Source organism: Hippichthys cyanospilos, chromosome 15, assembly GCF_059441005.1.
Source record: "Hippichthys cyanospilos isolate Australia breed blue-spotted pipefish chromosome 15, RoL_Hcya_1.0, whole genome shotgun sequence".
NCBI lineage: Eukaryota > Metazoa > Chordata > Actinopteri > Syngnathiformes > Syngnathidae > Hippichthys > Hippichthys cyanospilos.
This window is the reverse complement of record NC_142383.1, coordinates 11,432,099-11,456,052: the sequence shown is the minus strand read 5'-3', so window position 1 is coordinate 11,456,052 and position 23,954 is coordinate 11,432,099. Positions and strand designations below refer to the sequence as shown.

Sequence of the window (23,954 nt, the reverse complement as noted above, 5' to 3'; positions counted from 1 at the left end):
AAAAAAATCTCAAATATGTAAGACTCTGCTAATTGTTATTTCCAGCTGTCAAGATTGGCAAGCAGATGCATAAATGTGGTTTATTTTGCTCCCATATATCTGAGGGTGTGTTGTCCTGGAAATTGGGTTGAAGTGCATGTTTGGCTAAGGGAAACTCCATGGAAATCTCTCTGTATAGGCTTTTCGTGAACACTGAGTGCATTTAAAGTTGTTAGTGTAAATGTCCCTTGCCAGCTAAGTAGCCAGAAAAGGCCAGTTTTCTGCTGAGGCCTTGTTTTTGTAGAGGCACCAAAACACCTTTTTCCTGTTTCACTTGGACCATGTGTGTCAGCTCCAGCATGGTAATGTGTTTTCACTTCTTAGGGGATCTCTGAATGCTAACTGTTTGTTTGTTTAATGCTTGTTGAGGTACGTATGTGACCGGTGCACACGTTCGGGTCCACGAGGGTTCAATGTGAATGCAAGTTTGTGGCCCGGGTTGCTGCAAAAATGTTTTTGCAAAGATTCAAAGGCATGTTGGCCTGTCCTCCATGGATGATTGCATTTTTTGAAAATGCTAGGCTCTGCTTTGTCTCCTTTAAGAGCAGTCATTTTTAGACAATATCGAGATCTTTAAAGGAAAATGCGCCTCCGTGACAGTGGTAGCCATAGTGATTAGTTTGATTTACAAACATTGTCTTCTAACGACAATTAACTTGGATTGAATTTGGGAGGAATAACAATTCACACAATGCACTGATGCATAGCGGTCCCCTTGCAATTTTGTTTTCAGCGAAACTTATTTGTGCTCATCCCGTTGTTTGGTTTGGGTCAAATTAAGGTAAAATAGTGACGCTGACTTCAAATTCATTCACATATGTGACTGATTGCATAAGTTCTAAAATGTTGCTACATATTCGTTAACATGACAATCAACAAGGGTGACTTACTCATGAAGTAACAAGAATAATCGACACCACTTAGTCTCAAACCGCTTTTCCCATGTCTTTGTTCCACCATCGATCAGACCACCTCTGGCTCATGGTGAGTGCTAACTTTGATCTGGTTCTCATTAGACACCAATTGTCCCCAGGATGCATTCATTAACTTGCTAATTCAATGGACTAATGTTCAAAAGGAGAGCGACGGCCCGAGTTCAGCGTCAAGGTCAGGCCTTAGGTGGATGACGTCCGCCGCCTTTTCACTCAGTTGGAAGGAAAAAGCCCTCCATCTGTCAGCTAGTGCACTCAAGGCTAAAAGGTGTGCTCCAATGCTTGCAGGGCTCCTCGTGTAAACAGCTGTCATAATTCTGCCATGCTCAATTAATCTAACACCCTACACTTTTCCAGAACCTGCTTTCGGGACTTGCCTTACAACTGTATACACACACCATTACATCCGGAGTTTATTGTTTCCAGCTCCATTAAATCGATATGCAACTAAATAACAATGTATGAGGTACCTGGAACCAGGACCTGTTGCGGGACACTGGTAACGTAAAATGAAATTAAAAAATGTAACGTGAAACATTAACATTACCACTCAGCCTTTTCCAGATCACAGGTTTACAGCTGCTTACTTGTGTTTGTTATAAACATAGCAGTCTACATTCACTCACTGCTACTTTTTGTCAACTAGCACAGATTGACACTGATGTGCTTCAATAGACAAATAAAACATATTTTTTCACACAGAGCTGGCCAATACAGGCTCCTAAATATTTCAGTCTATGTGTTCACTCAGTAGACATCAGAACAGCAGAAACAGATGGACTCAAATGCAGTGGTTACGTAAGATCCGCATCACAGTATTATGTCGTTTTCTACACGTGAAGCTAACATTAGCAGGCTACATATCCATCCAATGCTCGTTCTTCTCAAACATCAAGGTGATGGACTCTATGAGCAAGCTTTCAAGCATGAAAAGCGAACTTTTGGAGTCTACTTGGTCTCTCGGTGCTCATTCTTATCAATACCGACCGTGAGTCCGACCAGGCGACTAGCACGAGACGCTAAATTTGGAGACTCTATAATCTAATCCCCCAGTGTTACTTCTTTCCTAACAGTACAAGCGGATGAACCGAAAAGCAAATACATTGATATTGGGTCCTACGTACTAAAATAGGAACAAAACAGGATGTAGCAACCTATCAAAATGCTCAAAGCAACAGGTTAAAAACTGAACAATTGTGCCTCGATGCCTGACACTGAAAGGGAGTCAAAAATAAAGAAAAAAAGGTAACATAAGCTTATTTGATCCTTTTGTGCTGGTGGAAATAAGGTCTGGTGAGGTGGTCTATGATTCTTTGAATTTTGTCCCGGAAATTTCTGGTTGAGCTCCAAACTGTACGTTTGGGGGTGAACTTCAAGCCCAATCATTGTATGTTACATATGATATATTATCCATTTGTGTCCGCGCACATTAAGGGATTTGCACTCATTCCAAAGGCCGTCTTGCATTCGTCTCAGTCCAAGAAAAACACCCTCAGGAAACACAAAGCTTGAAAAGTAAAGCATCACACACACACACACGCTACAGAGAAACACTTCGGCTTTGACTCGACAAACAATGAAGAGTGTGTTGACTTTGTCACCCTATGAGAGGTGAAATAACTTTTTCTCCTAAAGCCACTCTTTCCCTGAAGGATGATGGAAAATTTTGCTGATATTTAATCTAAAACATGAACAAATAAAAAGATATTGATGATAAAAATGTCATGACATCACATATTGAGACTTTAAACATTTAACTAGGCTGTCAGGCTTGAGTATTTGAGACTACCTCTTGGAGTCTTCGCGCTTGCGAGTCTGCCAATAGATTCAGTTAAAAGGGTTTCGGGTTATTGGACCCTGACAGCTTTTTTTACGCCGTAACTTTTTATTGTGACATTGACATCCCATTAAGGTAGTTGGCGGCGCTCATATTCGCTCAATGGCGAAACGAATGAGAGTTCAGCTTGAGATAATGATCGCTGATGTTACACTCAACTCCTCTCATAAAGCCTGCTCATTCTTTGCCTAGTTGACCACAATTTGTGTTTACACAGACAGAAATTAAGATCATTCTTAAAAAAAGGTTTTATTGACTAAATGTAAGATAGTCCTGCAAGAAATTCATCATGACAAAATGTTGACTTACACGTTTTGTGCTTACATTAGATATGTTATACATTTTTCAAATTTGCAGTTCCCCTATGTTTTAAATCATTGTTGTGACATACTATAATTAAAATAAAACAATAAATTGTGCACAACACATTTTTGAGCCTTGCTGAAATGAGGCTGCTTAAGAAGAAGTGGTTTCTTCTCATGCAAATGAACAATTGCTGACAACACATTCTTATAGCTATACTGTTCCAACCGCTCAGGTATCCATATATGCTACATAGCATCTACAGCGCAGGTGTCAAACTCAAGGCCCGGGGGCCAGATCTGGCCTGCCACATCATTTTATGTGACTCCCAAAATGCTGATTTGAAAGTTTCTTGATAAAATACCAAACTTGCTAGTTGTCTTTTCAAACTTTTAAAATGTATGGGGGGGACAAGCTTTTTATTTTTTTTTAAATGAACAATCTCTTTTTTGCACATCTTTTACCAGATTCTGATTTCAAACTCAATAAGTGTGGGTTGAACACACTTAAAATGTATTTGATTTACAGTCGTTCTGGCCTTCTGACAGAAACTATAACTACAGATGTGGCCCACGATAAAATTGAGTTGGACACCCCGATCTACAGGAGTCTAAGACCATCAAGAACTCAATGAGGCTTTGGGAAGCAACTCTGGAGGCCACGGAAAAGCTAGTTGCACCTGTTTAAAAGTTGAATTAGCCACCTCCTCTACATGGATGATATCAAGCTGTGTGCTAAGAACGGATGGAACATTGACTCCCTGATTCACGTACACCTAAAACCAAAGGAATTGGACTACTTGAAGGCAGCGAAAGCAGATGTGGGGGACAGCCACAAATACTTTGGAATTCCATAGGCAAACGGCAATTATTAGGAGGTGGTTCAGACCACGGACAAAGCCAAATCTTGTATCCAAGGAGGGTGAGGCAGATCTTGAATAGTTACCTGACCAGCAAGAATACGATTATGTCAGATATCGAGATGCCATTATCTCCTGGCCACTTAAAGAGATCCAAATTATTGATATAAAAACATGTATGCTAACCCTAACACTAACCCAATGCAAAATGGGTACCCCAAGTTCAGCACATTGTAGAAGAGGGCCAAAGACTGCTGAGTGTTGAGGCCACTATGCAGAAGGAAAAAACAGGCCTTTAAGTAGACAACAAGTTGCTGGCCCCAGGATATGACCTGCTTAGTGAACGTCTCATACAACAGAAGCCCAGTATGGCGGAGGAGACAGATGGACTGACATGGAAAGACAAGACCTTGACATGGTTCTTGAAGGGTTCTTCCATGGATCCTTCACAGCTAGTCTTCAAAACAGGTCTCCTGTATGACCTCCTTGTTCTTGGAAAGGATGAGGGTGATTATACAGGGCCATGTCATGTGAGTAGAGATGTTGATCCAGCGCAATCATATTCTTCTCAACCAGGAACTGTCAGATGCTCAAGTGGTTGTGAGCAGGTGTTTTGTAAGTGAGAAGCAGCCAAAAGTTGTCCTGCCGCAACTCTCGCCACTTTATATACAATGACATGGAGCAACTACCACAGGATTTCGTGGTAGACCTGCTGGCCTACAGTGAAGGGGAAAACGCATAGCTTGTAGCTTGGGTTCGAAATTCAGCACATCTCTGGTGACACAACGATTTTCACATTTGAAAATATCAAATGGACATATGAAGTCTTTTTCTTCCCGGTATGACAGTTTTTTGTGGTAATGTACAAATGATTGCCTTCATCTGGTTTGTTCCAGACACAAATAAAATTCAAGCAACTGAAGCACCAGGTTATAGTTACATGTGTTATCTCAGCAAATATCAGCCGACGTCTGCATGGAATTCTCCCTGGAGAGAACCCTGGTTTGCCTTACCATTTATTTTCTTCTTCCCTTGATGCGGGACAACGCAACATGACCCGGATACGGGGCTAATAGGCCACAACAAAGTTTGCATAACATTTGGACACAGAACTTGATGTTCTGATTGTGTGTGTAAGAGAGGATTTTTTTTTTTTTTAAGCTGGGATCAATTCCGACCACATGTAACAGTCACAGCAGCACTCAGTTGAAGAAGAGCACAAGTCGTACCCTGAGATTTGATCTGTTCAACGTTAAGGGATGCCTATTGACAGTATTGGATGACCAAAAAGATGACTTTGCCAGCTCTCTGGTCAGAAATATAAATACTCTTCTTAACAAGATCTTTGTGTACACTTAATGTTCCTTTTTGAGTTACCGCTGAGAACATTTGAGGGAAGGGACAAGATATGTAACTGTGTTACTAAAAAGGGACACATTGCAGCTAAAGCTCTGGCTAGTAAACTTCATTTCTAACAGTCAACACGCTACCTGGTTTCCCGACTGCTCGGGAGATTTGAAAGGAAATGCAAAGCTAAGTGCTAAGCTAACTTGTACCATACAGGCTACAGAGAGAAATGCTACTGTAAAGTATTTCCTTCCATGCGGAGAAGCTCTCTTAAGAGTATAAACTTTGCCTTAGCAAGATAAAACAAAAAAAAAACCTTCATTTGTTAGCTTAGCGCAAGCTATCTAGCACCCCATAGGTGACATGAATGGTATCAAACATTTACTAAAAGCTAATAATAAACAGTGTTGTTGGTCTTGTTGTTAGCTAGTGTAGGGAAAAGAGGTCCCGGAGGTTATAATTAAAGGGACAGTATGTAAGATTTAGACCCTTTTAAATTACGAACAGCAGGAGGTGCTGCAGGTGTCCGTAGCTATAACAAACATGGCCGCCTCCGGAGAAGTGCCACCCCCCATGTAATATCATTTCATGATAACTAGACCTATGATTATAATAAAAACAAACTGTTGGTCATTAAGAACACATTAATTTGCAGAATTTTAAAATTTACAGTCATTTAATGTATTCCTTTTTAATGAAAATCACTAAATTTCACACACTGTCCCTTTAACAATTAATTTAAAATTAAAAAAGAAAAAATGTCCATAGGTTAACATGGCTAAGTTTGTGCATTAATATAAATGAACCGCTTCAGACAGTTAATGTAAAATATATACCCTTACTTGCAAACTAATAATCAATGAAAATATTTCTGCAACCAGTCAAAAGTTTGGAAACACACCACTCAATTTGGGTTTGATATATAAATTTTTTTGACTTTAGTAAATGATTTCTTGCACAAATCTGCCTATTCTGGAGGACTTTTGTAACAATTTAAAATGTATTGTACTGTACGGACAACCACTATCTAAAGACACTTTACACGAATATTCACTTAAAGTTCACTTTACAAGTACATTTGGAAAATAAACAACCAAGGTAAATTTCAATGAAGTAATAAATGGGCCACAGCAGAAGATGAAAGAGCCACTTGCGGCTCTGCAGCCATGGGTTGCAGACCCCTGATAAAGACCTAAATCATCAGAGCATGCCATAAATACTGCACAGGGGTACAAAATAAGATCTTGCTGAAATTATTTGAATAAAATTTGAAGCATAGATGTGCCTAAAGTGTCTTTGTATTATGAATAATTATGAGTTTAAGTGTTTGCACAGCCTATATTTGGTTAATTAATCCATTTAGAGGACACTGAGGTGACTTTTTTTCTAACTGGTCTGATGTCACGCATGCTTTCCCCCAACTTTCCAAATGAAAAATAACAACATAAGCATACGGGTCAAAATAAGAAACTTTAGAAGCGAGAGGGAGAAGAGGGGGAGGGAGGAGGGGGAGCAGGGGACAGAGGAAAGGCAGAGAAAACGGCAATGGTCAAAACAAGTCAGTCTAGAAAACAGCTGCCGCAAACAAACCCCGTGGATCAAAACAAAGGGATGGGGCATTTGCTGAGGCCTGAATTAGATTTAAAAGATTAAGCTTTATTGGGAATATTTGATCATCTTCTTTGCTCTCTTTAGGGACCCCCCCCCCCACCCCCCACCCCCATCATGGCAGAAGGCAACAAAGTATTGAAAGATGGCATACGGGGGTCCAAAATTTATTGGAATTATATTCTAATTCCGATCTTTAAAAGTGTTAAAGTTCCCCCTAAAACTATCCCCCAGGTCATGCATGCACTTATTATCATCATTAAATGCTACCACAAACTCTTACATTGTTTTTTTTTTTTTCTTTGCACAGCATCCCTCTGCCAACTGGCAGCTCTTAAAAGTGTGCTCTGCAAACAACGCACACACACCGCGGAGATTTGTGCGTGAAGTCATACACAGATAGAAAGGAGTAAATTTACTCATATGGTTGAGTGAAAGTCCTACCAAAAACGTGCTGCATGCGTACTAGTGAGGAGGTACCGGGTTCATTCCAGTTCAATTCGGTTCAAAGGCAGCCAAGCAGCCATCTGCACAACAACGCAAAGGCAAGGCAGCAGGTAACGTGTGGTGCGACGCTCCCTGTCGGCGAGCCGAGGTAGCGCGTGTAAATCGGTTTGACACCTCGACTTTTTGGTGCCGCTTTGTACGCACGGCTGCAGAGCCGAGCGGACGCCCCAGTCGAGCACGCCTCCTCATCCTGATGCATTATCTTTATCCGCCATGCACGTGACCTAATCAAACGCGTTTCGGGTGTGGGGAGATGAGCGTGACCGGTGCGTAAAAGTGCGCAAGAAGCGTCAAATCCTCACGTCCAAAAATTGCATGACACGCGCTACATATCAACTTCTTGTGACGTGCAGGCGCCGCCAAACTTTTTGGCCATTACATCATAGTTTTAAAATAGCCAAGTGGGGCTTTTGGAGGAATACGTCTGAACGCGCGGCGACACCAGCTGACGCGCTAAATCTGCTCCATCCAAGCCATGCTGCATGCAAGTGCGTAGTCTGTCCCCAACTGATGCAAAGTTGACATCATTGTCATACAAAAAAAAGCACTCGGCCATCCTTTGCCTTTGTCGTCAAATTCGAATAAAAGACGCAGTGTTCCTACCTGCTATGACAGTGGGCGATCGCTGACCTCCCTCCGGTTTGATCCACATCTCAAGTGTGAGGTTTCCTCTAGGGATCTCCACGCCGGGCTTCAGCCGGAGCTGGTCGCCCCTGCCGGTGAAGTAGACAGCCTTGCCCCGCTCGGGGGAGCTCACCTCCGGCTGCGAGGAAGAGGAGGAGGAGCGCCGACGCTGCCGGAGCCCCCGGCGCTCCAAGCCGGCCAGGGAGCGCTTGCCCCGGGGCAGACGCGTGGCGCAAGCCCCCGGGACTGTGGCTCTCGCCTCCCGAATGCGCACCAAGTCCCTCTTGGATCTGCCTTTCGGCCGCTCCACTGTCCCGCACTCTGATCCAAAACACAGGATGAGAATCAGCAGACAGGACACCCAGGGAGACGTCCAAAGTTTCATTTTTTCACAATGAAAAATGCCAACAAATGTGACATAAAAACCCAGATTAGAAAAAACTATAGTCCGCAATCCCTCTTCTGTTTGGAATCCTCTTCTTTTTTTTGCGGTGGATTGTGTCAAAATAAACCTCATAAAGCTTTGCTGTTTTCCCCTTCTCTTTATAATGCTAAGCCACGACCCCCTCTCTTCTTAAGCAAAACTACTGTGGAGACATTGAGGGGACACGAGGAATATTTGATTCATGTATGTTCCACGGTGCCTTTTCAATGGGTTCCATTTAGCCAAAGGGATGACTAATAACTAATCAATCAAGGAGAGGGGGGTACGGCCGATGCCCCCCTCCCCTCATCCCCCCCCCACCCCTTTTGGACGGTAGGAGTTACTCGCAGAGATCCACAGTTGTCCGCCAAGCTGCTGTCACACCTTCTTTCTCTCCCCCTCTTTTCCAAAAAATATATATTTATCCTACGCTTAAAACAGAATAAGACATGTCACCAATTAAAAGGCGTGGGAAAGTGACAACCAGGCGACCTCTCATATTTATTGAAAAAAGTCCCCACAAAAAAAGATCCAAACTTCCTTTAGGATGCTGTGGTATTAAAAAAAAAAAAAAGTCAAAAAAGTTGCAGCGGACCGGGAGAGGGGGCGCGGAGCAGCAGCATCAACGTCCTCACGCACGCCTAAAGCGGACACACTTGCGCGCACCAGTCGCTCCTCGCTCGCGGAGCCGGTTTCTCCCAAAGCGTGTGCGCAAATGTGCATATGTGTCTGCTAGTGTGTATATTCCAAAAGAACAACTCATGTTTCAACAGTTTCGGCTGTGTATGTGTGTGTGTATGTGGTCTTACCCCCCCCCCCCCCCCCCCCCATACTGTTTCAAAATGGGAAGTCACACACACGCACACACATGCACGCACGCAGGTAGGACTCACTGTCCACAGCACGCCGAATCGGTGATGTTTATTGTGTGTGTTGTATCCCCCTAGTGGCTACAGTCAGAACTAGCTAAATGTAGCCACATTTATAGTACCACTGAAAACATAAAAGGCTCTTGAATGTTTACGTGAGATTTTAACTGTGTTCCTGTAGTTATCAGCAAATTGGATTCCAAGCTTTTTGAAGCAGTTTTAAATGATGAAAATCAATTTAACGTTTTTGTGTTTAAAAACAAGTTTAACTCCCCTGTTTGCTGGGACGTTGGAGGCAAGCACCGGAGGTGGTGAATTTTACTTTTCAAATTAAGAGCAAATTAATTGGAACGTGAAGCAACACGTGTAATGCACTGGTGAGGGGATACTTGACTGCAAACATATTTCACAAGAAATTCATACTGAAGTCGTTGTCACGATGAAGAAATAGTGACGAAATTATTTGATAAACACTTTTTTCTTTTAAAATCAAAACAGAGTGTTTTAGAATTAAGATTCTTCAAAGTAGGCACATTCTGCCTTGATAACAGCTTTGCATATTGTCATATTTTTCAGTCATTGTGAATAATACGTTGTGACTTTCACTTCACTTCAAATTGTAATCTATTTATTGACATTTGAATCACATCCAAAATAATCTGAGAGAACCCCTCAACTAGTCTTTTTTTTCAAGAAACATTGTCAATTGCCAAATAATTAAAAATGCACATGAAATAACTAATCTTGTGTTTAGTTTTACAAAGAGATTTGCCATGGCTCGCTACATTGACATCTTTTTTACTTTGCTTTGTGTTTTGCATTTATGCGGTATGCTAAAAAAGACTGCTTCCACGGAAAAAAATGTGCATCACTACCTTTTTACTAAAGTTGCCCTTGAGGCATTTTTAAAAGTGAATTTACAATACATTGGACCGACAAATCTTTCTTTCTTCAACAAAAGTTTGTTCACATGCTTCTAGTTCAGCTTTGATACTTTACATGAATTGATTTCTTTGAACTTCACATGTATTTTACTCGAAAACATTTTACATGTGCGTCACGCGAGAAAAAAAGTGATCCAAAAACTTAACTTGCAAGTAGTGTATTTCCGCGGCCTTTAAATGTGATGCCTCTCATGTCGTGTCTTTCCATCAACTTTACAAATGGTGATTCCGCAAGCTTTAAATTAAGTGCCTTTCCATAGACTTTACGTGTAGCGTCTGTCCATGGAGACGTTACATGGTGTCGTTTTCCATAGAGACCGTCATGTGGAATGCGCCTCCGTTGCTGTTTGTTGTAAATGTGTGTTGCCACCTACCATAAAAGGAAAGCGGGAACAAACATTCAATATTTGCCTTCTTCCTTCTTGTGTTGTTGCGACTTCGGCCCACATGTTGCCCTTTGTGTCGCTTGCGGAGGGTGGGTGGAGCTCGGTCCAGGGAATGGGGGATGTGTGACATATTGGCAGATTAAAAAGGTGTATATCCTTGAAAGGAGGAGACAGATTTTACAACGTGGCAAAATTGTAAAGTTACGCTGTCTTTTGGAGATTTCTAAGCGCGCTGAGGCTTTTTTTGTGTGAATTTACTTTAGGATGTGGAAAAGCGGCTTCTGAGGTTATTTCGCGTGCAGGTGAGCCTAATGTTGTGTTTTGTGTGTATGGAGAGGGGATTCTGCATCCTGTTGTTACGCAATGAGATTGTTTTACCGTCTTGCAACCCCCCTCCCATATGAACACACTGAAAGAGCCTTACACCTTACATCTCTCCAAGATCATCCGGTTATTTTTGGATTTGACGCTCCAGAAATAACAACATCCAGTTTTAACCTACAGACCTAAGAGACTTTAGGCCAAGAAGCCGCCATACTGCACAAGCGCTACAGACGTCACTTGCAGTGTCTTTCCATAGGCTTTGAATGAAGCGCCTTTCCATTTAAAAAAGCCGCATACCACTTCTCATAAAACAGTGAACTCCATTTATCACATCAGCCTTTAGAAACGACGACCAAAGTTAGAAGCGGGCCTTTATGACACAGCGCGCCGATGTACATCGTCCAACTCCCGCGGCGATGTGGTCACTTGTTCTCACTTGTGTTTGGAGAAAAGCGGTTGCGGCGCGCTCCCGCAATAATCCCACTGCGTCATCCGAGCCACTGCGGAGCGAGCGGCAGCAGATAAATAGGAGAAAAAAAACACAGCCTCATAATCCATTAATGCACTGAGCTTAATCTGTGACTGTTTTAAAGTGCAAACCTAAATGCTTCTGCCTTTTCAAATATTGTTGCTGATCTTACAGCATCTACATCCAAGCGTCAACTCCGTGCGAGGATATCGGTGTCCATCAAACGCAAACGTAAAATTATCGACAACGGGACTTTGCGACGGCTGCCAGAAGCTCACACGCGCTTCTCTTTCCAAATATAATACCGTTAGAGAATAACACATTAAAGCTCTTAAGAGTATAATCCCAACTACAAACTAACAGCATCGGCTCCAACTTTCAGCTTTTCTGTGAAAACTGTCACGCAGAAAGTACCCCCCGAGCTCACAAGGAAACCACTTGCAGAAGAGGGCCACGAAAGATGGGCGCCGAGGTGTTGTTTGTTACTTTTAACCAACGGCAAAGATTACGGGAAATGTATACGCTATACGCACAAATCGGGTTTAATCTTTTTTAATGCTTTTGACAGCTGTCATATTTTTGAGATGCGCTTAGCATGGAAGGTCAGCCAGTTCAGATGGACACTGGAGTGTTTATATGCTATGCACGCCGGACAGGGGAAAGAGGAAAAAGCAGGACACGGACTACAATCGGTCGTGTTAGCATGATAGCTAATGCTAAAACAGCGCAAAAGCTATCCAGCTGCATCAAAACCCACTAAAGAATCAAGCGTGTGAGCTATGAGATATTACATCTAGAATGGATAGAATAAAATCAGTTATGAATTGAAATATCAGTCAAAAGTTTAAAAACACCTAATCGAAATTGATTCAAAGACATTAGGAAGTGAAGAAATTCAAGACATTAACTCTTGAAAACTCACAACTGTGAACAAAGTCATTCCAAATAATCATCATCCACATCCACAAACTTGCCTACTTTGACTTTTAACTTTGCTTAACATTTTCTTTGTTGACCTAATAATTCCAGAAATAGTTCATCTTAATGGCAATGACCAGTCTTAATGATTCAAAAATTTTGAGAATTGCCTTTTTTTCTAGTGTGTGCCTTACCGCGAGGGGGGTGTGCCAATGTTGACAGGAAGTTGAGAGGGGTGTGAAGCTAAAGAGCCTCATTGTACTGTGGAGATGAGGTCGGCCATACATATTTAAGTAGATGCACAGTTAGGATGTTTTTTTAGGATGTGAACCATCTTAAGTGATGTTGAAAGGGCTGTACAGGCTAGGGCAGTGCTTCTCCATTATATTTTGCCCCCTCTCCCCACAGGAAAGAAGGAAAAAAAAAAACTGTTGCCTCCCCCACGCGCCCTGACTATAAATATCTAATATCTATAAAAACTGTAGAAGTATACCTAAAACTGTATCCTTTTTTAATATATTAACAAAAGAAAAAAAGCAATGTAAATTAACTTTCAACAACTGTTTTTTTTTTTTTTTTTTAACTTTTTACGGCCTTTATAAAGGTTACAGGTTAGTCTAAAATGGAAAAAAAGAGAAAATTCTTTGCACCCCCCACTTGAAGCTCGACTTTAAATATGATTTAAGTACAGGTATACCTTTTCAACAGTAAAAAAAGAAACATTAATCAACTTTCAATAACTGTTAACTACTTTTTACAGGTTAGTCTAAAACTGAAAAAAGTACATCAAAGTGCCTGAAATACTTTTTTTTTTTTTCAATTGCAATAAGGCGTCACTTCGCGCCCTGCCCCGCTATTTGAGAAGGGACTGGGTTAGATGTACTCCATCAGGATGTTGAAGGGGGTGCGACGGCTTCAAAAGTTGGGGGATATCTTTCTTTTGTGAGTGGTGAAGAGGGCAAAAACAATATTTCAGAATGCATATAGGGGAATGACATTTTTTTGTCGTCACGATGTTGAAAGGAGTGTGGAGAGACAAGGTCTGCCAATTCTGTAGGGAGGTTTAAGGAAGTACGCAGTTAAAAGCAGGGGATCTTTTTTTGTAGCAAGTAATCATTCTTAGATGATATGTTGAAAGGGGTACACACATTGAGTTTTTCTCCATGTTTGCACCCTGAAGAGGAGAAACCGCCAAGTCGGTTGAGAGCTCGAAGTTGAAGGGGGTGCATGAGTGCATTAACTCAATTGGGCGCCTGATAGGTGTGCACGGCATGAAATGTTCAAGAATGGCAAGGAGAGAGGAGGTGTGCCAGATCTGTTGAAAAGGGGGCGCGGCTTAAAAGTTGGGTTGATCTCCAGCTGAAGCAATAAATGGAAGGTCACATTTCAGCATTAGGCTGCTAAGCTCAGTGTGGATGTCAGCATGTAGTTGAGTCATTTCATCTCTGATTTCTGGCCTTGAATGATGTCTCCCATGAGCATTTCCATCAGGACGTCATGATCTATTACATTTTACAGTTTTTTTTTTTTTTTTTTAAATATTTCATCCCAGTGCCTCAAACTCCCCCTGGTCAGCCACTTGATCTTCCCTCATCCACGTGCTCCGGCATCCATTAGTCATAGCTTTCCAGCTTCAGCACAACACATACACAAGCGCGCACACACGCAACAGAGGAGACGGGACCACGTTATTCATCCCAGTCGTACTGTACCGCATGCCGCTTGCTAGCGCCTTTGCGGTTGCATTAATGCACTTGGGTCGTATTTGCCAAAGAAGCAGAAGACTAATACCTCACAAGCTACTTCTCACTCTATACCACAGACTCCCTCTGTAGCACACATCAGAGATGACTCCAGGGTCAGACATTTGACCTTGACACACTGGAATTAATATTAACATTAGCATGTCATGACTGTACTTCTCCAATTGCGATAAAAAAAAAAAAAAAAAAAGGCGGTGGTCTGACCACCTGCAACGTTTCCCTGGCTAGAAAAAAAAGTCAACTAACTTCAGCCTAACAAGATAAAAACTAATCCATGGCAAAATACAGCAGAAATCAGGCCCTGTAATTAGGTGTGTCCTGATAGAACTTGTTAATTTCAGATTCTGATATTGCACCTTTGACTGATGCAATCCAAAGGTTTATTTGGCTGACATGTAATATAATCTCGGGAAACCTCTACTGATGATGATATCATGGTGATACTGCAGGTAGAAGATACAAGTTTGACAATAACCCTAATCATTTGTGTCCAAGGTGTCCATTTTGTCTCAGTAAGACAGTCAAATGAATTGCATCCCGCCCCAAACAAATAATACATCTTTGGAAAGGCCAGTCGTCTGTTGAGCACATAAGATCTTACGGTTTGGTACGGTACGGTATTCAGAATTAATCAAAAGATATACACCAAAAACGAATGCTCACTACAGCGAGCACAAATGAAAAGGCTGGGTCTCAGGGGAGTATTTATTTGTTAACGTTACGTAGGGCTACATTTACTCAAATTACTCCGTGTGAGAGACTACACACACGCGCTGGGATCACCTCAATTAGATAAAATATGAAAGGACAATTGTATGTTTTAACACTTCTCTAGCCTGTTAAAAATACTAAATCATAATAATAGCTAAGTACTAAAGTCATGAATTCTTAAGACCTCAAATTTTAGGGGTGTTTTGATTTACTTTTGGGGTGCTTGAGCACAAGACATACACGTCAATAGCACCCCCTCCCAAAAAACAAACAAAAAACTTCAACATAGGCCTACTGGAAAAGGTTTTGTATAATACAAGGTGATAAATTAGCCAACACGTTGAATTTGCCTTTACAATACACTTTGAGAGGTGTTTTCCAGTGAATGTGTTGACTGAGTATTTTTGGACACTTTTGCTTTATGTCGGTTCATTACGAAAATTAATGAGCTCACAAAGTTTATAGCCACTCCCGCACGGTTAGGCAGTAATATAGATGAAAACGTAAAGGTGACAGCCTTTATGGGACTTTTAGGGGAGATCAATTGTTCCTCAAAAGGGAGTAAGGGTGATGAATTAGTCTAACAGGAAGGCCCCGGCGTTCAAAAAGTCGCCGTCACAGCCACATCCTGGAGTTTGGCTGCGGCCGTTGCGAGTGAGGCGTGTAGTAAATAATATTAATCCATTATGGCCCGGCGACCACAACCAAGGCTGTTAGAACCTTGTTTGAACTGCGCTGCTTGCGGGGGAAGAATTATACGCGCGAAGTATGGCACAGTCAGCACACCGCCACTCGCCACCACCACTGCCCCTCCGTCTAGACGCTAGGAAACGTCCATATGGAGATGTTTAACGGGCTCGTTAGCCGGCCCGCTTGAAATACACTTGCACTGATGCTCGTCCATAAAAACACAAAGTCGAGTGCTCTGTGTGGACGAACGAAGCGGGTTGACGCATACAAGGATTTTTTTGGCACGGGGCCGAGCCGTTGCCAAGCGCGGCTGGAACAGCGCGAGGGTAAGGAAAGAGATGATTCCTCGGAACGCTTCGTGAAGTAGTCTGATCCCTTTGGGTGAGGATGAGTGGAAAATGTCTGCTAAGGTGAATGGGATACGGCGCATCGGAAGAATAATGAAAAAAAATAAAAATAAAAAATGGACTGGTTCAAGGCACATCCTTTTCAACATGCCTGCCGTTTGCCGCATCAACTATTTCCGGCGCACAAATGCAAAGAACAAGCTAATATAAAGAGCATAAAACATTTCTTTGGTCATTTTTACAGCTTCGGCTACGGTTTGATTGCAGTGAACAGCAATTATGTCCGTGGGTCACTTTGACCCAGGGCATATTTAATCAGTCAATCTTGTCAGAAATGAGACTCATTTAAATCCAATATTTATATTATTATAAATATTATTTTAACCAGTGATTTAGGTTCATTTCTTGAGAACAGCAATAATATCTCTGGGTCAATATGACCCAGAGAGGTGTAGATCTATACAGAAGAGTCATAAACTCTGTCATTTGATTGTAAACCTACTCACTAAGTAGCAACAGTAATTCATACATTATACCCGTGCTCTCATGTTTGTTTCTCCGGAAAAGAAATGATATCCTGGGTCATTTTGAACTGGGGTCATGCGTAATTATTCAAAAGTTTCAGAAACTTTTATGTGTCTGTGTGTGGGTGTGTGTGATCCAGCTAACTAAAACTTCTTGTGATTATTTGTTCCTTAAAAACAGCAGTAATATTCTGGAGCCATTTTGACCTGGGATCTCAAAAATGTTGCAAAAAGTTTAAAATATTTGTAAATGCATACAAATGTTATTTTAAATAGATATGTCTTTTATACATAAGCCATGCAAATGTTTTTTTTTACTGAAAATGTACTTTCAAAATTCACTTTCAAAGGGACCAGATTGGCCTGCAATATGAGAGTTAAAACTAAAACCTAAAAAAAAAATATATATATATATATATATATATATATATATATATATATATATATATATATATATATATATATATATATATATATATATATATATATTTTTTTTTTTAAGCAACGCAACTTCTCAGCCTTACTGAAAGATCCCTTTCACAATAAAAAGATTTCGACCAACAAAAAGTGGTTCAAAGATTAAGAGAAAAAAATGTTAAAAACATAACTTTTATGATAACTTCTTATGTAAAATGTTAACAGTTACTGGAGAAGAAAAGTCAAAATATTGATGACCTGCAATACATTTATTGACTTCCCATTATTTCCTTTGGGAAAAGTGTGTTTACAAACAGATCACAGGTCAAACGGCCTGATTTGAAAGATTTGTCACCATCTGTCAGCCAAACCCAACATAAAAGCATGCCGACACTTTCAAAGCACTCTGAAGTGTCCTTAAAGTTGACTCTGTTTCAGTTTTTTTTTTAAACTACTACAAAGGCTTTTTGTTCAATACAGTACATTTGCTGCAGCCCGCTCCCTCAACAAAGGCGTATTTATTTACACTAAACTAATGCTGATAAAGCCTATGATTCAGATGGAATGACTCAACTATATCCTGCTAAGCATGAAATTATTACAATACTTCTTAGTTCTTTAGATCAGCCATTGCTCGACCTTCGGAGCCGCACACCTCATAACATCTGGCAGACTAAATCTTCAACATAGTTTAAAAATAAATAAATAAATAAAAAAAGATTTCCCACACTAAAAAATGCAAGGTTGTTTTCCTAAGATAGATGTGAATTGTGTATTTTAAGTTCTTTTTGGGCTGCATATAGCCTACAGTACAATTGGGTTGACCCAATATGATGTGTTCAATCTACAACCCAAAATAGACCAGCATTGGATTGATCAATTTTGGACCCAGCACTAGGTTACCCAGCAGGTTAAAAGCATTGTGCGCTTTTTGAAGGTCGTCTCTGGGTCGTTTTGGCACAAAACAATACTTTATATTTATTTAGTTATTTTTGTTACCCAAATTTCACACACCCTCAAGATTAAGGACTGCTACATTTCTGACCACACACACCCTTTTTAATTAACCAACAGCCTACAAACCCATCAATAAATACATGTATAACAACTGGGGCAAAATTGGTTCATCTAATTTGGACTTCTCAGTAATCTTAAGAAAAGTTGCACTACTAAAACTTTTGGGTAAAAAAAAAAAAGAATATCCAATTTTGGTCAAAAATTGGAACAACCTGCTACTTGGGTCAATTTGGCAAAGATTTATGAGTAGTATTGACACTAAAAGGCCCAACTTTTGTCCAAAATTATTTGGCTGTTCTGAAGCAAAACATCCCAAAGTTTGGCCAAACTGATAGAAATGGGTTTGTCCCAAATTTTTACAAACCCTAGAGAAAAGAACATCCCCAAAGTTTTAGAACCTGTGCACCCCCCCCCCCCCCCTGTTTTTTTTTTTTTTTTTTTTTTTTTTTTTAAATCAACAGCCAGCAATAAATATGTCAAGACAAGTTTAGGTCAGAACTGGCTTACCTAGGAAAATTTAAGGGTGGGTTCACTGTTAAAAATGTTGGGTCTAAAAAAATAAAAATAAAATAAAATAAACTTCTGGGTTGTTTTGACACCCCCTCCCCCCTTTTTCTGTCAAAAACTATTAAATAAAATATATAAAAAAGAAATGTGGGTCAAAATTGGACCATCTCGCTACCATGGTCAAATTGACCCATTTTTCTGGGTTGTTTATAACAAAACAACTCAAATTGTTATTTTGTGATATTTCGAACCATTCGGAGGTGAGGAGCGCCTCCAAAATCCGACAGAAATGCAGCACGCTCCTCCGCAACAAACACCGTAAAACATGTCAACAAAGAAGATGTGCGAAACTGCCAAGTTCGTAATCTGTAAAAAAAACAAAAAAAAAAAACAAGCCACTCCCAAATCTTTGAAAACGCCCACCAGCATACCTCAAAATACGTACAATAGCAAAATTTTAAGCTCCTATCCAAAGTTGTCAGACCCCTTTTCAAAACCAAGTCGATTATGATAAACTGCGCATTTACCATCATAACTTGTTCGAAGGGATGAAATACATTGGTCGAATGGTTCCAGGAACACTGACCACATTTAAGTTCCCGACAGAGGAAAAAAAATGGCCGGAATGTCCAGAATGCACACGGTAAACAACAGAAACACAACGCGACACGACGACTACGACTCGTGCGCTTCGGGCTGCGTCGAGTGTGTCAACAACATTGTACGCATTGTTGACACGACCACGACGCACGGCCGTAATGTATATGCGGGACGGAGGAGGTGGCGTAATGAGTTTAGCAGGCGGGCTAAAGCTGAAAAACACATGCTGCGGCATAAGTAAACAATGCAGATGAGCAAACAATGGGCGCATGCTGATTCACCGTCAACAATGCAACGGCGCACCTTAATGTGTCTGGGCCACACAATGCAAAAAGCCGATTATGCAAATTGGGGTTATCGAGGGCACGGCGATGTAACAATGGCACCAAGTTGATTGAGCTGCACTGTATGTGTGTGTGTGTGTGTATAAGCCATCATTCCCATGGGTAACCCTTCGCAAACCCTATAGCTTTTGATCCGAGGCCTCATTATAGGGCTCGCCATCAATCAGGAGGTCAAAGGGTTGTGGCAGATCAATAAAACCTGATCAATCAGCTCTTTTTTTTTTTTGTGACGTGGGGAATCATTAAACCTTGTAAAACAAATCTGCCTCTTGCCTTGGATTTTTCCTCCTCGTTTTGAAGGACATTGCCAAGGACTCCGACATGGACGTGCGTCATCACGTTGCACCTGGAGTGCCCTCGCGTCCTCGCCACATCTGCGAGGAAAGCACAGCCACACACGCACGCATGCACGCGCTCCATGTTGTTTGAGCTCGTATTAGCGTATTGACGCGTTACCATGGAGAGAGAAAAAAACATAAATACATCAAACAGTTTGGCGATTAGCTGTGCTTACTCCCATTTAACTGTAAATCATGCACCATGTATCCAAATTGCAAGCTCATTCCCTTTCTATGCCAGGCTTTGGAAAATTGCGATGATCCATTAGCTCTAATTATCAAAGCTAATAAATGGGTCATTTTTCAGCATCCTATCAAATCAAAATTGCCCAATTGGCGCCTGTGCCAGGGAACTATTCTCTCACAGAAATAGTCGGAGCCAAAAGGGGTTACAAATCATGGAAAATGAGAGGGAGAATATAGAATAGAAAACTGCGCTGGATGCTAAATCACTCAAAATTTAGCTATTTTTTCTTCTTAAGACTGACTGGTAAAATATTCAGTTAAAACCAGCAATGTGTTCATAATACTGTACAAATAAACACATCCTAGAAAGTACAAATTTTCCACAACACTTATTAGGTCCAGAAGTATTTGAACAATGACATTTTTATGCCTTTATGAAAAAGCACACTGGCTATGAAATAAAGTAACCTAGATGGGATTGAAGTGTCAAGTTATCTCTCCTAAGGAGATGTATTATGCAATTTTCACAATATAAAACAGTTCCCAGGTGTCTTACTAAAAGGCCTCTTGACTTTGTTCTGTCAAAACATACAAAAGATAAAAAATTACAGTACATTCAACAGCTGCTTGTGACATTCTGGCTCAAGTCGCTTGGTTTTGGGGTGGCGGTTCTGTCTTAAGCGAATGCAGGGTATAGCTTTTGTTACAAAGACAACCAGGTGACGGTATGAGTATCTACCACACGTCAACATTATAAAAATGACCCCTTGGATTACTATTTACAAACATAAAGCAATGAGAAAGAAATCTAGCTTTCAGTTTGACCTTCGACACACCACCCGCATCCAATAACAAAAGAATTGAGCAAAGCCACCACTGCATGCATCCTGATTTTTGACTCCTGAAGGAAGAAGGGCAAAATTACATCGCCTCACACAGCATTGACAACTTCTGTGGACAAATATCTATATTCTGCTGCTAATAGTGATAATTCTGCTAGCTAATGCTAATCCCTGCTAACAATGTCATGACTTTGACAATGGGGGATTTAGTGGGCAGTTGTCATGTTAATTCTAAGTAAGAGTTACATAATAGTGGGGTGGAAGTACAAAAGGGATAGCTCACAGACATGTAGAGTCATGAAAAAAAAACAGATATCTAAATTCAATTTCATACTAGATAAGTGGGTAGGCAAAGAACCAAGTATTTGTATACAAGCTACAAAAAATATTTATTTTTTTATTCATCTGAGAAGAGCTGGGAAATCAGGTCTACAAGGAGAAGTAAGTTGACTTAAAAAATAGGTAGAGTAAAAATATCCGCCTCAAAGTATGGCTGGCATCATGTTTGGCCGCTGTTTTCTAGACGGACCTTCCTTGCAGACGTATAGAGTGTTTTTTTTCAGAGTGGAAAAGGCATATCACTTACATAACACTGGAGTACTGTATTAAAAAAAAAAAAAAAAAGGAATGCAAAGATCATCCTGACAAAGTAGCAGTCAGTGGGCTTTTATTAAAGACTAAGTGTCCTTGTCAAGAGGAAGAAGAAGAAAAGGACGTTATCAACCTTAAAGTAGATGATAGGATGCTCCACTCTCAAATTTACTCTGGGAATAATGTTAAAGCGTTATCTGTAAGTGACTTCAAATTCATATGCATAGATGATAATAAATAATAAATAATCAGTTAAGCTTCTAAAGTGAATGAAAAGAGGTGAACATTTTGAGTGAAAATGTGTAAAATGAAAATTCATTTCAAAAGTCAATTGAATAATCATTTGAATTGAAAATGTGAACAATGCCAATGTGCAATGTTGCCATTGTAATAAATGGCAAAGAACCTTTGAGGGGAACTCGTGATCATTGAGAAGTAATTTGAATTTATAGGTGAAAATACTATAAATATTTGTGAATGACGTACTGTAAATTGAGTGAATTTTGGGAAAGGAAATACAAGCCTGAGGAATAATACTACAAACAATCAGGGGTAATATCATGAAGATGCTATGGATGACGTTTAGCAGCAAGAGATGAAAAAAGGAAGGAAGAAACAACAGGGGGAGCAGATTGTTTGAGGAAGAGGACTTTTTCCCCGAGACTCATAGTAACTTTCCCGCCAAGTTACACTCTCTTATAGGGAATCGGTGTTGGCAATGACGCGTGTGTGCGGAGCAAACAAGCTCGTTTCCCTAAATCCGACAGTCCACAATGCCAATGACACGCTTGCTTTTTCCAGCTGCACGGAATGTCAGGATCATGGTGGCGATGAATAAATGATAACAGTGAGATCTGTGTGGTGGAAGGGGTGGCTGGAGGGGGGCTGGGTTAGGGGCTATTTATAGCATCCTCTACAGAAATTTAACCTTGACCTCCTTTCGGCACAGTGACCAAACAGTAGGGCCTTCTCCAGTCAAACGTCACTTTTTTGACAAGTCGCATAACTTGGATATGAATTTTTTAAATGCCTCGGAAATTCCCCATCACAGGGATTCGCTTTGGGCAAGGAGAGCTTGTGGATGTTTGACTTTACCTGTGTGCTTGTGAGCCTTCACAAGACATTCATTCAATTGTGCCGCTAATATTTTGAAGTCCTTAAATAATGGCCTCCCTCTTTGATAGATTCCTTGCCCGTTTTCATAGAGTTTTTCCACGACTAAAGAAGAAGAATATTTAGAAAACAAACACATGACAATTAAATAAGCGGCTTCTTGGAAATAGCGGTTCCACCTGCCACGTGTATTGATAGATCGCTTTACAAGAGCACAGAATTAATAAATTCAATAGTAAAAAGATTTTAATAGCACCCTCTGGACCACCCAGCACAACAATGGGGGTGGAGGGTATACCCAAACGAGGGGCACTGCTATGATTGGCTCGTATCATCCTGTAATGTATCAGGAGCAGTTAAGCCACTACTAAGTATCTGTGCAGCTACCGGAACAAAACAACAATGTCTTCTTTTCTAGGTACACCAAAATCATGTACTTTTTTTTTTTTTTTTTTTAAATTGGTCCTTAGTGCAAGGTATCATTGCTTTGCAAACTGTGTTTATAAAGGATACTAACTATTTGATTGTAGCTTTCAAGCAAGTTATATGTATTTTTGCAAAGGCTATGCATTTCAAGTTCGTTGGAAACTGATTTAAACATCAATATATGCAATTGTTTAAAAATTCTGCACTATTTATTTTTGACTGGTGCAGGATGGCAGCACAGTGGAGGTAAGGCACTAAATGCAGGCGAGGGGCTTGTGAGGTCACGGCCTACATGGAGTGTTAGCGGGAACGACACCTGACAGCAGGCCGGCCGAATGCGCCCTGGCACTTCTGTACGTTCGTGTCAGCCCTGATAAGTCAGGTGCTCCATACAGGAAGGAGATGAAGATGAGGAAGAGGAGAAAGCCTCTTTCCTTCCTGATTGTTCTTGCTTCGTGAGCAAACGAGCAGGATAGCTCTGCCTCACAGTCCGGATACAGGCGCCTTTCTATACTGCCACACAACTATTAGATTAGTTTGATAAACGCCAGATCTTTGGGTAATTACGGTTGTATGTTGAGGAAATACACAAAGCAATTGTATGCGTCGTAACTCCCACTTGACCCCAATCAGCCAATGAAATGCATCACTCAGAGCTTTGTAAGTGGGAATGTGTGGCACTGACAGTGAAAAGGAAATATGAGTCTTTTCAAAGTGGGCAAAACTTGGTTTAAGCTGTTAACTTGGCCATGATTTAGACAATCAAATGTCTCACTTATACCAGATTTGTGAGTGCGTGTATGTGAGGTAGGTGAGCTATGGTGAGGATGGTGTTTTAAATCGATTTAATAGAAATATCTAGTTGGTATCATGTATACTAGACTAAGTGATGGACATGTCAAGTGGAAGTTGTTCACTTGAAATCAAGCATGGAACTATCACAGATCTGGTTAATAATTAATAAGACTATATCTCTCTCTGTTTCAGTCACCAGTAAATACATTTAATTGAAAGCCACAAAGAGTGGACAATACCGATTTCAGGTTTGAGTTTTAAACCGACTGGACCGAGTTGAAGATTAAAGCTGAAAGAGCACTGCCATCTAGCGGTCAAAAACAATATAAATGTCCGCAGCTCATGTTCTTTTG

At 40.7% G+C, this 23,954-nt stretch overlaps 1 protein-coding gene across 1 annotated transcript in view; it reads right to left on the bottom strand.

Annotated features, from left to right (window-relative positions):
- pappaa (pregnancy-associated plasma protein A, pappalysin 1a) overlaps nucleotides 1–8,832 on the bottom strand; it is an 89,247-nt gene extending 80,415 nt beyond the window's left edge. The window contains exon 1 of the mRNA XM_088435264.1: nucleotides 8,036–8,832. Coding sequence (XP_088291390.1) covers nucleotides 8,036–8,573 — 538 coding nt within the window. The 5' untranslated portion in view covers nucleotides 8,574–8,832. The remainder of the gene's footprint in view (nucleotides 1–8,035) is intronic.
- Between the last annotated feature and the right edge of the window lie 15,122 nt (nucleotides 8,833–23,954).